Below are 14,471 nucleotides of genomic sequence, written 5' to 3' on the forward strand. Positions count from 1 at the left end.
TGAATTCAATATAAGAAACCTGAAAGCTATAAAACTGTCTTGAATCTGCTTGCCGTAATTTGCAGAAAAAAAGAGGGTTGTGTAGATCATGTTATATTGATTGGAGAATTATGTCCTTCCTTCTGTTGTACAGAAAAAGAAACGTTCCTAGAGCCATTTGTGCTGAAGGACCTGCTGCCGTCCTCATTGGGAAGTTACTATCGTTACACTGGCTCTCTGACCACGCCGCCCTGCAGTAAGGTGGTGGAATGGATCATCTTCAGCAGGCCAATACACGTCTCCTACAAACAGGTAAGAAACAGAAAGACACAGGACACAAAGTGGAGGTCGTGTGTATGGAATGCTTTGTTAGGAATGTAGAACTTCAGTGAAGCCATGTTTAGAACTGCCACACAATTGAAGTATCTTGTTACCTAAAATATTAAATCCTTATAACTAGCTTGAAATTTAAGTCCATCCATCCATCCAACCATTTTCTAGATCTGTTTTATCCTGTAGAAGGTTACAAGGAGCTGGAGCCTATTCCTGTAATACAGGGAGCATATACTTTGAAAGAGTGATTTTATTGTGATCAAATTATTATTTCAGGACAACCAGCTTCAATATTTCATTACTGAGTGCTACTATGAACAAAATATTCCAATATGATTGTGCTGAAATAATCTGTTCATTTCATTTTTAATGTCTCATTTCGTGCTAAATAAGTTCTATTGTTCAGTTGAAAGAGAAATATGAAGCACGGCATTAAACGTACATCACTAATAGCAAATACATCTGTTATACTACTACACTAATACAATATCTTGCATTCCACAGATATATTGCCATTTGTGGTAGAAATACTGACAACATTGCCCAACATGTGATTACCTCATAGAAATGTGTCAAAATATAATAACGGTAATGGAACTGGATGATCTGTGAATAATGGACATGCTGGATTATTGACCATAAAATACCTTTAGTCAAGAAAAGACGTGACCCTAAAATAGTCACAAATTAAAATGTAGCACAGAACTATTAATCATGCATTACTACTGGCCCAGCAACTTTAATTCCAGTCAGCTCTCTGTCCATTTTCATGATGATGCCGAGATACTACAGTATACTCTCTACAACTTCTTTCTCTATTTAATATTTAACATTTCACATAAGACTATATGCAAATCAGAGGTAGAAGCTCCTGTGTTGTTTATCTTCTTTAACAAGCGCGAAACATTTTACAGTTATTAGCAATTTAACCTTTTACCGTGAGACGGTGATTAGGCTACCATTGTCATTTTGAGCAATTTAACTCCCACAGACAGCAAATAGTTTACTTACAGACAGGAAATTGTTAGGGGAAAATAGTGTTAATCATTAGGAATAACATGACCTTATTTATTTACCTTTGAGTGCTCATCATAGATACAAGTATGGTGCTACTCCATCAGTTTGACAATGGAGAAAATATTATGTAGTGACTCTACCACAAAAGCAGCACAATCACCATAGGTTACTGTGATGTATGCTATTTTGGGGAAATGCAAACTTTTTTCACACCTTTTATTACTCCACAAAGGAACACGGCAGAGATATGTGACAATCGACATCGGTTTGTCCATCTGTTTGTCTGTCTGTTCGCAACATTACTCAAAAACGGAATAACGGATTTGGATGACATTTTCAGGGAAGGTCAGAAATGACACAAGAACCAAGTGATTAGTCTTTGGCAGTGATGAGGCTTACAGTTTGGATCCATGGATTTGCTAAAAAATTTCAGTATCATTGCAAGATAGCATCATGGCGTCACTGTAAAGCTTGTTTTATGCTTGACGTGTTCGCGAGGTCTGATCAGATGAATTACATCATTTTAGCAGCCACGCCCCCTCACACCTTCACAAGCAGAAAATTTTCTCATCATGCCCCAACAAATTTCTAACAGTGCGGTCAGAGACACGTGGAAAGCACACAGTGTATGGGAAAACATGGTGAAAGAACAAGAGTTCCTAGCAGCAGACGTTCAGAAATACAGGCATTTGTACAATTCATCACACAGTGATGACCAAGCTATGAACAATTCATGGTGTGAAATTAAAACTAACTGCCCAATGCAACTATTCAGTAAAATGCCATGTTGTAAGTGGTGTAAACAATGGCAAACTTCTTCTACTCTAGTTTAGTACCGTGGTAGATGTGTGTTTACAATACACTGCATCCTGCAGTTTGGAAGCAGACGCCGCATGGAGTATAAAAGCAACACCCTCATGTGGATTCTGAGCATCTCTTTTCTACACGTCATGTTCGTGCAGAAAGCATAACCCAGGCTTATCTATCACCACAAATGAACACTACATCAGCTGCCAGCTAATGATCACATGATTGAGATTCTACTACAAACGACCGCTGCAGACTGAAGGAAGAAAATGGGGAGGAGTTTGAAAAAAAAAAAAACAGGTGCCAGGCTGTGGTTTATAATCGACTGTGTGTGATGAGTCACATCTCCTAATCATCTTGTTGAATGTGACAGAAAAGGGAAGTGAAAAGGTTTCAGCCATCTTGAGAAGGACCAAATCAATTTAGTCTGATGGTTGGGTCAGAGGATTTCCAAAGTGACAAGACTTGTAGGGTGCTTATGAGAAGAACACTCTGCAGTGGTTGTTTGATTTTTAATTATGAAAACTAAAACTACAAGTTCCTGATTCAAAAAGAAAACAGGCATTTTCTTTGTATAAGGTTGACTCCCAGTGTTGCCTGGAAGAGTTCATCCATCCATTCTCTATACACCGCTTTATCCTCACTAGGGTCGCGGGGGGTGCTGGAGCCTATCCCAGCTGACTCGGGTGACCCTGGACAGGTCACCAGTCTGTCACAGGGCTACATATACAGACAAACAATCACACTCACATTCACACCTACGGTCAATTTAGAGTAACCAATTAACCTCAGCATATTTTTGGACTGTGGGAGGAAGCCAGAGTGCCCAGAGAAAACCCACGCATGCACAGGGAGAACATGCAAACTCCATGCAGAAAGATCCCAGGCCCAGGCCGGGATTTGAAGTGGGGATCTTCTTGCTGCAAGGCGAAAGTGCTAACCACTACGTCACTGTCCAGCCGCCTGGAAGGTTTTTTAAGGTCAAATCTAAAATAGATTTTAAAAATGTGAAAACCCTTACACTCTCATTCATGTAGATGCAAAACCAGCTACACTTTTATGTACAAGCAGCTGATGACTCTGATTTCTCATAAAAAATTATCAGAAAAATTAGATAAAAGCTATGTCAAACAAAATAGTACCTTCGGTGTGTCCTTGACAAGAATCTCAAGAAAAAAAGTCTTTAGCTCTTATCCTATTTACCTAGTACAAAGAATCCTTGACAGATTTGCCCCTTAATGAGACCAAATAAGTTTGCTTAAGAGCAGCAGTGAAGCGAGCCAAATGTGGATGAAGTATTGACTCCTATGTCTTGAAATTAGAGGAGCAGGTCAGTGTAAAGCAGGCAGTAAAGAGACATTACAAAGACTGATGAGATGGAGGAAGAATGATGAACATGGCAGCAGAGACAAGAAGACAGAAAGCCAAGAAGAACGTGATGTTCTTTAAGCAAACCTGTTATGACCAGCTAACATCATAAATGAAACTTAGTGGTTCCCACACCCTCTTATCCAGACAGGCCAAAACCAGTTATTCCCAGTAATTCAGTACAAATTTGGCCAAGACTAAACAAGCACTGTGTTTTAGAGGGAAAAGTTATGTGCAGAGTGTCAGCTCTTTAAGTTCAAACAATATTAAAATCTGCTCCCAGTTGAAGTAGAACTCTAACGACAACAGCAGGATGTCATCAATCAATACAGTGCTTAGGCAATGTGAAATGAAACCTGTAAAGCTTTTTATTACCCGTCAAGGAACGCGGCCGAGTTACGTGACGATCAGCATTGGTCTGTTTGTTTGTCTGTCTGTTTTCAACATTACTCAAAGACGGATTAACAGATTTGGATGACATTTTCGGGGAAGGTCAGAAATAGCACAAGGATCAATTGATTAGATTTTGGCAGTGATGCAGCATATAGTCTGGATCTATGGATTTGTGAAAGATTTCTGTATCGTTGCGAGATAGCAGCACATGACTATGACTGCAACTATGACTACAAATGAACACTACCTCAGCTGCCTGCTGACAATCACATGATTATAATCCTACTACAAATCAACGGCTGTGGACCACAAATTGTTTAAAACTTTCGTACGTTGGAAATCATAACTAAGCAGGTGGGAAAAACTGAACAGGAGCAAAACAACATAATTCAAAAAAGGTACAAAACTACAAACACATAGGAAAAAGTCTAACAACAGGAGGTGGATCTAAGGACAAATCAGCCAGGGCAGAGGTCCTGACATACTGTCTATCTGTCAGTCTAGTTTAGTAAGCTACAATCATTAATGTTAAAACAAGGAAAGCACTCTGAGAGGGCAGTACTCCGCCAAGGCTGCTCAATCATTGTGTAATTTCTGACAGGTGAAATCTTTAAATAATCTGTGGTCTGCAGCAGTCTTGCAATGATACAGAAATCTTTTATAAGCCGCATCACTGCCAAAATCTAATCACTTGGTCCTTGTGTCATTTCTGACCTTCCCTGAAAATTTAATTCAAATCCGTTTGTCCATTTTTGAGTAAAGTTGTGAACAGACAGACAAACTGACGCAGATCGTCACATAACTCCACCCCATTCCGTGACAGAGTTACAAAAGAGGCTTGAAAAAGAAAGATAACATTTCTGAAATAAATTACAATAAAAATGTAACTTTTTTCACAATATTTCTATATTATTATATCATATTTTTTGAATGGCAACCGTGATCCTCTGTGATGACCTTACAACACTTACAGTACTTTAGAAAGAACAACATAATGACAGAAGACAGGGACACAACAAAGTCCTTCAAGGAGTAATAAGACAAAACAGAACATCTGATCTGTATCAAATTCTGTTTACAGTTCTATACTTTCATTGAGCAGACACTTTTATCCAAAACAACGTACATTTGAGAGTAGATACAACACAAGGAAGTGTTGGAGATAATAGGATTTTTTTTAGGATCTTTTTTTTTTTTTGGCAGTCTGTCAAGTGCAAAAAAGGTGCAGGTGTTCAGTGAAGAGCTCAGTTTTTAGACTTTTCTTCAAGACTGAGAGGGACTCTGCTGAGGGGTGTTTAGAGTACTTAAAGTTGAGCAGGCTTTATAAAGCTGGTCATGTCATAAATGGCATAACTAGTTACCAATGGCACCTCATTCCAAAGGTTTCAAGACATTTTTTTATAAACATCCATCTATGCAGAGCAACAGACAAGAAGGAACCATTGCCTGGCAAGTTAAACTTTGAGACAAATCTTTTGTTTTAAGGCAGTACACCTACTGCTGGGAAGACGCCACTGACACCAAGGCTGTGGCATACATTATTACACAGGCTCCATTTTGGCTCCACAGAGATGGATGCTGAAGTATGATACCATTTGACAGTTATTTAAATTTAAATTTAAGATTATTTGGCAAATTTTGTCACTGTGTTTAATTTAAGCTACTGTAAATAATAATAAAAGAAGAATTCAAAGTCAACTCAAGAGAAATGATGCGAAGACTAACGGAATCTATAATGAGGAAATTCATTTATGAAAGAGTCAAAAAGGAAGAGACTGGGGCATCGTTCTTCCTTCTTGTTCTCTGGCTGTTGATTGCTGACCATTAGCAAATCTTTTTCAGCATGTACAAAAGCCTTTTTTGAAGTTCTCTTGTTTCCTGTTTCCTTTTACTGCTTCATTCTCCAGAGGAAACTTGATTAGAAAGATTAAAAAAAACTAGGAGGAAGAGAAATTAACACTGATGGGGACTCAATTTGTCTTTCTCTGCCTCTTACCATTTTATTTCTCTCCTTTTTTCTACTGGCCTTTTGTTTTAGATGATAGTTGAAGTAGGTCAGCAAGACTGACAGCTGTTGCTCTGGGTCTGCTTTTAGAGTGGATCGATGCTCAGACTCTCACACAACAGCTCTCTAAAATGCTTTCCTTGGAAATGGACAAAGGACTTGCCAAATGTGTGTGTGTGTGTGTGTGTGTGTGTGTGTGTGTGTGTGTGTGTGTGTGTGTGTGTGTGTGTGTGTGTGTGTGTGTGTGTACACTTGTTTCTGCTATTCCGGTGGGGACTTTGACCTGACTATTTGCTATAAAGGTGGGGACTTGTCTTACGGTGGGGACCTAAAATGAGGTCCCCACGGGTGGCAACACCGTTTTCTTGGCCATATTGTTGTTAATAAAAAATGTAAAAGTGCAAAAACGTTTGTTTAGGGTTAGGCATTGATTTGGTGATGGTTAAGGTTAGGGTAAGGGTTAGGAGTTAGATATGAATGGGAGTCAATGGTAAGTCCCCACCGGTATAGAAAAACAAACGTGTGTGTGTGTGTGTGTGTGTGTGTGTGTGTGTGTGTGTGTGTGTGTGTGTGTGTGTGTGTGTGTGTGTGTGTGTGTGTGTGTGTGTGTGTGTGTGTGTGTGTGTGTGTGTGTGACTTGACATCACAGTGTCATAAGTCATAGTGGGCTGGTAAAATCTGAGACACCATGAACTGCCAACTGGAAGTGGAGCTATCGACCATTTCATTATTGGAAAATAGTCCCAGCCAGCAGCCTCTACACAGACTCATGGCCCAACACAGAAGAGCCAGCACCTCAGGACAAGATTCATCTGTCCATTTACATTTACAGGAGAAAGGCCACTCCTTCCAGGACTCAAATGTACATATTCTAGACAGAGAGGACAGATGGTTTGAGAGAGGAGTGAAAGAAAACATTTATGTTCATCTAGAGCAAGGGTCAGCAACCTTTAACACTCAAAGAGCCATTTTGACCCGTTTCCCACAGAAAAGAAAACACCGGGAGCCGCAAAATCCTTTTGGCATTTAAAATGAAGACAACACTGCATATATCGCTTTTTTACCTCTATACCTTTGTTAATCAGTCGTGATTAATTAATTCCAAAGCCTCTAATTAGATAGATTCATTTTTTTTAAATTGTGTCCTACCACTAATATGTATCTTACTTGGTTAATGTCATTTTTGCTCCTGGACCTCATATGTTACGTAATGTTAGCTGGAAATCAATAATTTGCGAATGTCTATTTAACTTGTAAAATCTATTTATCTATTTATCTTAAGCTAATAACTTTTCTCCGGTAAGTCGCTGCCCTATTTTCCAAGATGACACTCCTCTGACTCTCTGACCTGCTGCGTGGACATCGAGCCGTGTTTTTGCGAGTAACGTGTATTACCCTATCATGAGTACTTTTGACTCAAAGACAAGACGTGTCTTTCTTGGAGTGGAGCTTTAATATACAGGCTTGCCATTCCTGAGTACAAAACGATATGAAACTACAGGCGTTGTTTCTCCATCTTCTCTGCATCAACTTAGCGCTCTCATGTCCTGGGGGATAAAACCCCAGCAGCACATCCGGTGGAGTGACACGTCAAAATAAGAGCGGTAATTTCATAATAAAACTCTCTATATTTGAAACGCGCCTGAAAGGCAGAACAATTTATTTTCCAAAGTTACAGGGAGCCACAACAGAGGGCTGAAAGAGCCGCATGCGGCTCCGGAGCCACGGGTTGCCGACCCCTGATCTAGAGCGACCCACTCTGAACAGAAGGGGAGGCCTCAGACACCATCTCTCAGCCACATAGAAGGCAGCCTCGAGAAGTCTCCCCAGAAGATATAACCACTCTTCACACCTTTCCTCATGTGAGCCCAACGACTCACATGATGATGAGTCCTAGGTCGGAGACTACTCAGTGGGCCATTACGGCAACGACTGTCATAAGCCCCCCTCTATTAGTATCTTAAAATGGCAAATGGCACAAGCTCAGTAGATAGAAAATAACATTACAACTAGGGCTGGAGCCCAATATCCAAATATGTTCTTTCAACATAAGCATTTTCTCAGAAATACTAAAAGTTCTTCTGCAGTGCTATTTGGTTGTTTGGTCCTGACTTCCTTTTTTCCCCCTAAAGAGGTAGTTGGATGAACTTTTGGAGAAGAACGGTTACAATAGTGGTATAGTAATGTTATAATAATGTTTTTGGTAGAAAGAACACAAATCAGAAATGACTCTGTGTCCTCTCTGCTTTACTTACTTTAACTCCAACTTACAGTAGGAAGTAAGGGGAAATCCCTTCAAAAGTTATAGGCAGGCTGTTGACAGGTGTGTTATTTTGCTTTGGTTTACTTTCTATGCTGTTTTAGAGGACCTGAACCTGACTGCCATATAGCACCAAGAGAGCCACATGAGTCTGCATTAGTCACTCACTGAGACATCTGTCTTCATGAAACTAAATCTGTCTTTCGACTTCTCACCACCCCTCCCGCTTTTAACACTCCCATGCACACAAGCTGTTTGTCTGTGTGCACTGCTTCCAAACACATTGTACAGAGTATCCATCTGCCAACATGGACAGAAAGATGACACTTCAATCATGCAGTGCAAATCTGAGTCTGCTTGCACGTCTTGCCACCCAGCATGAGTTTGTCAAATAGCAACATGCAGAAAGAGGCCAACTTCAACATTAACCCAAAGCAGTACAAAATGCTCACAGCTTTATAGCATGGCAGTTGACCTGAGATTAAAGCAACTTTAGAAGCAATTTCACTGTTTCTGTTAAGGAACCAGTTGTTGAACCCAAGCAGCAGACGCAGACAGGCAGGTGAATTAAAAAAAGATTTATTAAACAGAAAACAACAAAGGGAAAGCACTCTAGAAGAGAGGCACAGGGAATGAACTGAACGGGGAACTCAAAACTAACAAAACTGAAGGCGAACCAAATGGCTGAAGTGTCTACTAAAATAAACTAACAGAGGAGAGGGGTGACTCACAGAATGTCCGGTGGATCGAAGAATGAACTGAGGCAGAGTTGAGGGAAGGTGGCAAGGGCTGGGATGCAGACGGACCAGGAGCAGACTGGGAAAGCTGAGCCGATTGAGGTAATCCAAAAGTGAAACTGAGTCCAGGAAGCGATGTGTGTGAAGCAGGGAGCGACGTGCAAAAGGCGAGTGTGGCGAGTATAATGTCCAACAGAGTCCTGACAGAGACATGAGTGTGGCAGAATACTGCATGTAATGTCCCAGCGTTGGTATTGTGTGGAGAGCCGGGTTTTATCAGCCGCTGATTGTAGATTCGCACCGGCTGCATCTCCAGCACAGCCGCTTGTCATTATCTTAATGAGCCAGCACTCAAGAGCAGGAGGAGCATGACAGTTTCACATATTAAGCTCTGCCAGTAAAAGCAACATGGTGTATGAAAGTAGTTTCTTCTGTATTGTTGGCACAGTATAGATGCAGGTCTTCAGCAGTGCCACTGATTTTATCCGTTTTTGGTGCCACATCTGTCTATCTTGAGGATCCTTCTAGTTTTCCAGACCCAACCCTGGACTTAACCAGATCCAGGCAAGTGTGACTGAGTGGTCTTCCTGTAGAGGAGCAATGTGATCAGTCTTTGGACTGATAAGGATGTTACACTTGGCCTGAATTTGGGGTTAGGGAGTAGGGGCCAATTATGTCTCAGAAAGAGCCCCTTTAAGCTGCACTTCAGGTAGCTTTGAGAAACAGTTAGCTCCAGACTGTAGGACTAGAACAGTTGAGATATTTTTGGTAGCGGCTGTTGACAGACTTAAACATGTCCTCTGGTGGGACACATTTGCAAGTGAAACCCTCAGGACCGCTTCTCCCTCAGGTCTTCAACATGAAGTTGACTGATGATTTAATTGTCTAATTTATGTCCAGATATGTGATTTTAGGGCTGCACAGTGGAGTAGTGGTTAGCACTTTCGCCTTGCAGCAAGAAGATCCCCGGTTCAAATCCCAGCCTGGGCCTGGGATCTTTCTGCATGGAGTTTGCATGTTCTCCCTGTGCATGCGTGGGTTTTCTCCAGGTACTCCGGCTTCCTCCCACAGTCCAAAAATATGCTGAGGTTAATTGGTTACTCTAAATTACCCGTAGGTGTGAATGTGAGTGTGATTGTTTGTCTGTATATGTAGCCCTGTGACAGACTGGCGACCTGTCCAAGGTGTCCCCTGCCTTCGCCCGAGTCAGCTGAGATAGGCTCCAGCACCCCCCGCGACCCTAGTGAGGATAAAGCGGTATATAGAGAATGGATGGATATGTGATTTTACTTTATTTTTTGTGTGAAGGTCCATCCATCCTTTATCTATACACCACTGAATCCTCATTCGGGTCATGGGGGGCTAGAGTCTATCCCAGGTGACTTGGGGTGAAGACAAGGGGACACCTGCACAGGTCACCAGTCTATCACAGAACTACACAAAGACACAAACAATCACACTCACATTCACACCTACAGATGACTTAGAATGACCACTTAACCTCAGCATATCTTTGGACTGTGGGAGGAGGCTGAAGTACCTGGAGAAAACCCATGCATGAAGAGCAACAACATGCGAACTCTAAGCAGAAAGATTCCAGGCCCAGACCAGGACACAATTCGGGAGGAGGCGACAATGCTAAAGCACCGAGTCACTGTGCTGCCCTTTCTGTGAAGATGCTAATAAAGATTGTATTTCAATATCTGAGCAAAAATCAATCTGTTTAGAATTGACTGTTTTGTGACCAGCTGAACTGCCTCCTTGTGTCAGTATACTTGCTATATTCACATGGCATTTCATATCACTGAAGTGTATGCTGTGCACATTTGACTTACCAATAAATCTTTTTATTTATTTTTTCATTTTATCAATGTAATTACACAGTTTGAACTTGTGTATTCACTTTCTTGCAGAGAGCTGACAGGTACACTCGAGCTTAGCAGAAAATTAGATAACATGAGCAAAAACTGTTTGAATTCAAAATTCCAAAATAGATCTACAAGTCACCACATCTGAAGATCACTTATTAACACATGATTTATGTCTCTTATCTGAACACAGACATACTGTTTTTTCCCCCCGAACAACAACACCAACCTCAGAGCTGTTCATTAAAAAAACAGCTAGACTACACACTTTAACTTACCCCAACGCTGCGAATTAAATAGTAGGCTCGCTGGAGGTACTCTCAATCTTCTCTTATAAGTCTTGTCAAGAAGACTTATAAAAAAGAGAAGAAGACTTCAGGTCATATGTTTACATGCTACCCAACTTGTTTAAAAAGATCACAGTTGTTGAGGTGAGCTTGACAGATGGCAATCAAGTTGAACAAAAGAGAAAATGGACTTTGTAACTCTCACAGGCTGAAGCAGGACAGGATGGCTGGGTTCTGGATAAGTGATGTAGAGTTCAGTGTGCTGATCTGCAAACAGAGCTTTGTAGAATCTTTGATTTGGGAGCAAACACATTTGAAAGTGCATTTCTGGACATTTTCAACTATTCCTTCAAGGAATAAGCCACATAAAGAAAATGTTTAATCCTCATTGCTGAGGGAAAATTATTTTGTTTCCGCTCAAAACCATTTCCTAGTTGTCTGTATCACATTGTCCATATTTTTTGCACTATGTATATATATATTTTTTAATCCATGTTTCACCAGTGTGGTTATTTACTGGATATGGTCTTCATATGCTGGGTAATTACTGATGCTATTTTCTGTATCTCCTTTGAATCCTGTTTTTTTCTTGTAAAGTCTTCCGTTGGCTGCAGTGACCCAGTTTACCCCTGGGGATCATTAAAATTTAATTTTTTTTCTCAACTTGGATTTCAGTTAGTAACATTGCATTCTGATATTATGTGTTTTGTGCAGTTTCTTACTGCTGTATGATTAATGCAGCCAAGTGCAAGACAGTAACTCAGAATAACCACAGGTTGTAAGTTCTGCTTGGCACTAACTCTTCTTGTCTTCTTGCCTTCACTAATCTCTCTCCATTTTTGTGTCTCTGCCTTGCTCACTGTCCTTGCTGGCACCAGTTGGAGGCTTTCTACTCAATCTTCACCACAGAACAGCAGGATCATGTTAAATCGGTGGAGTATCTGCGCAGTAACTTCAGGCCCATCCAGAACTTGGACAACCGCCATGTCTTCAAGTCAGCAATCAAAGATGCCTGGCTGCCTGACCTGATTGACAACAGCAGTGGGCCGTACGGCACAGAAGCTTCCAAAGGTAGGGCTATGGAGACTTTTCAAATATGAGTATACTTTTTCTTCTTTCATATCACCACAAAAGTCCTCATTTGTAAATAAATCACACAGAGCCTCTTTGATCTTGTACTTGTATCTGTATAAGTATGTACTTGTAATCTGCTTATTATATTACTCATTTTAAAGATTGCAAGCGGTAAACTTTTCCAATTAGAGCTGACTATAAAACATAATGTTCAGTTGTATTGCATAGCAACTCTTATTGGTGCTCTCTTTTCCTACCTACTGATGTACACTACCAGTCAAAAGTTTAGACACAGCTTCTCATTCAATGTTTTTTTCTTTATTTTTACTACTTTCTACATTGCAGGTACGTACTGAAGACAACAAAACTATGAAGCAAGATATATAGACTTGTGTAGCAAACAAACAATTGTGAAATATCTCTAAATATGTTAAATATTTTAGATTCCTGCTTTGATGAAACTCTTGGCATTCTCTCAGTGAGCTTCATGAGGTAGTCTCCTGAAATGGTCTTCTCTTTACAAGTGTGTCTTGTCAAGGTTAATTTATGAAATTTCTTTCCTTCTTAATGGGGTTGAGACCATCAGTTGTGTTGTGCAGAAATTAGGTTGGTATACTGTTGACAGCCCTATTTGTTATCTGTTCCAAATAATTCATATTATGCCAAGAACCAATCAGCTAAGTAAAGAGAAACGACAGTCCATCATTACTTTAAGAACTGAAGGTCAGTCAGTCAAATTGCAAAAACTTTGACTGTATCCCCAAGTGCAGTCACAAAAACCACCAAGCGCTACAACCAAAGTCGCTCACATGAGGACTGCCAAAGGAAAGGACAACCAAGAGTCTCCTCTGCTGCTGAGGAGAAGTTCATCCGAGTCTCCAGCCTCAGAAATCACAAGTTAACAGTAGCTCAGATTAGAGCCCAGATAAATGCCACACAGAGTTCTAGTAGCAGACACATCTCAATATCAACTGTTCAGAGGAGACTGACCAATCAGGCCTTTAATAGCTGCTAAGAAAGCACTACTAAGGAAAAGCAACAAGAAGAGATTTGTTTGGACCAAGAAACACAAGGACTGGACATTAAACCAGTGGAAACCTGTGCTTTGGCCTGATGAGTCCAAATTTGAGATCTTTGGTCCCACCTTTGTGTAATGCAGAAAAGGTGAATGGATGATCTCTACATGCATGGTTTCCACTGTGAAGCATGGAGGAGGAGGTGTGATGGTGGTGGATGCTTTGCTGGTGACACTGGGATTTATTCAAAACTGAAGGAACACTGAACCAGCATGACTACCACAGCATCCTGCAGCGACATGACATCCCATCAGGTTTGGTTTAGTTGGACCATCATTGATTCTCCAACAGGACAATGACCCCAAACACACCTCCAGACTGTGGAAGGGCTGTTTTACCAAGAAGGAGAATGATGGAGTGCTGCTTAGGTCAGATGACCTGGCCTCCAGTCACCTGACCTAAACCCAATCTAGATGGTTTGAGATGAGATGGACCACAGAGTGAAGGAAAAAGAACCAACAAGTGCTCAGCATCTCTGGAAACTCCTTCAAGACTGTTGGAGAACCATTTCAGGTTCTACCTCATGAAACTCATCCAGAGAATGCCAAGAGTGTGGAAAGCAGTAATCAAAGCAGAGTGGCTACTTTGAAGAATCTAAAATATAAAACATGTTTTGACCTATTTCACACTTTTTGTTTACTACATAATCCCATGTGTTCATTCATAGTTTTGATTCCTTCAGTGAGAATCTGCTATGTAAATAGTCAAGAAAATAAAGATAAACCATTAAATGAGAAGGTGTGTCCAAACTTTGACTGGTAATGTGTATAATATTATTAAGGTACCTGGTCCAGTACTCTTACATCCCTCCTGGTTACACCTCCTAATGGTAATAAATGAGGGACTTCCAGTGTTCCTCATTTTCCCAGAGGAAAGTGATTGTCTTCTCCTTGTGTGTGCATTTGTGTGTGAGCCTAACATCTGTGCTGTGTCATCTGTGGTAGCACGGTCTGTCCCCTCCCTTCCGTGTTGCACACTTCCATATGGTTCATTCGGAAAGAAAGGCATCACCCAGATGTATACATACATACACACACACACACACACACACACACACACACACACACACGCACACGCACACGCACACACACAAATACACAGTCCCACTCCTGCACGCATACTGTGTATGTGCGTGTCGTCCTGGCACAGTTTGCTGCATGCCTGTGCAGTATGCCCTTGAGTGATGCTGTGTGACATTTTCTGTTACCACGTTTATAAGGGTGAAAGAGCAAATGCAGATGAGAAGGAGGAGAAATGACAGGTTGGA

The 14,471-nt window shown here is 40.9% G+C and overlaps 1 protein-coding gene across 3 annotated transcripts in view; it reads left to right on the plus strand.

Moving 5' to 3' along the window:
• The window catches only part of LOC110970352 (receptor-type tyrosine-protein phosphatase gamma-like), a 532,505-nt gene that overhangs the window by 407,795 nt on the left and 110,239 nt on the right, over nucleotides 1-14,471 (plus strand). For all 3 annotated transcript variants that reach the window (XR_007941817.1, XM_051947993.1, XM_051947994.1), the window contains exons 7-8: nucleotides 134-291; nucleotides 11,933-12,125. Coding sequence is in view for 2 of the 3 variants with exons in the window: in XM_051947993.1 (XP_051803953.1) it covers nucleotides 134-291; nucleotides 11,933-12,125 (351 nt within the window). In the remaining variant the exon portion in view is untranslated. The remainder of the gene's footprint in view (nucleotides 1-133; nucleotides 292-11,932; nucleotides 12,126-14,471) is intronic.

This window comes from Acanthochromis polyacanthus, chromosome 5 (assembly GCF_021347895.1).
Source record: "Acanthochromis polyacanthus isolate Apoly-LR-REF ecotype Palm Island chromosome 5, KAUST_Apoly_ChrSc, whole genome shotgun sequence".
Classification (NCBI taxonomy): domain Eukaryota; kingdom Metazoa; phylum Chordata; class Actinopteri; family Pomacentridae; genus Acanthochromis; species Acanthochromis polyacanthus.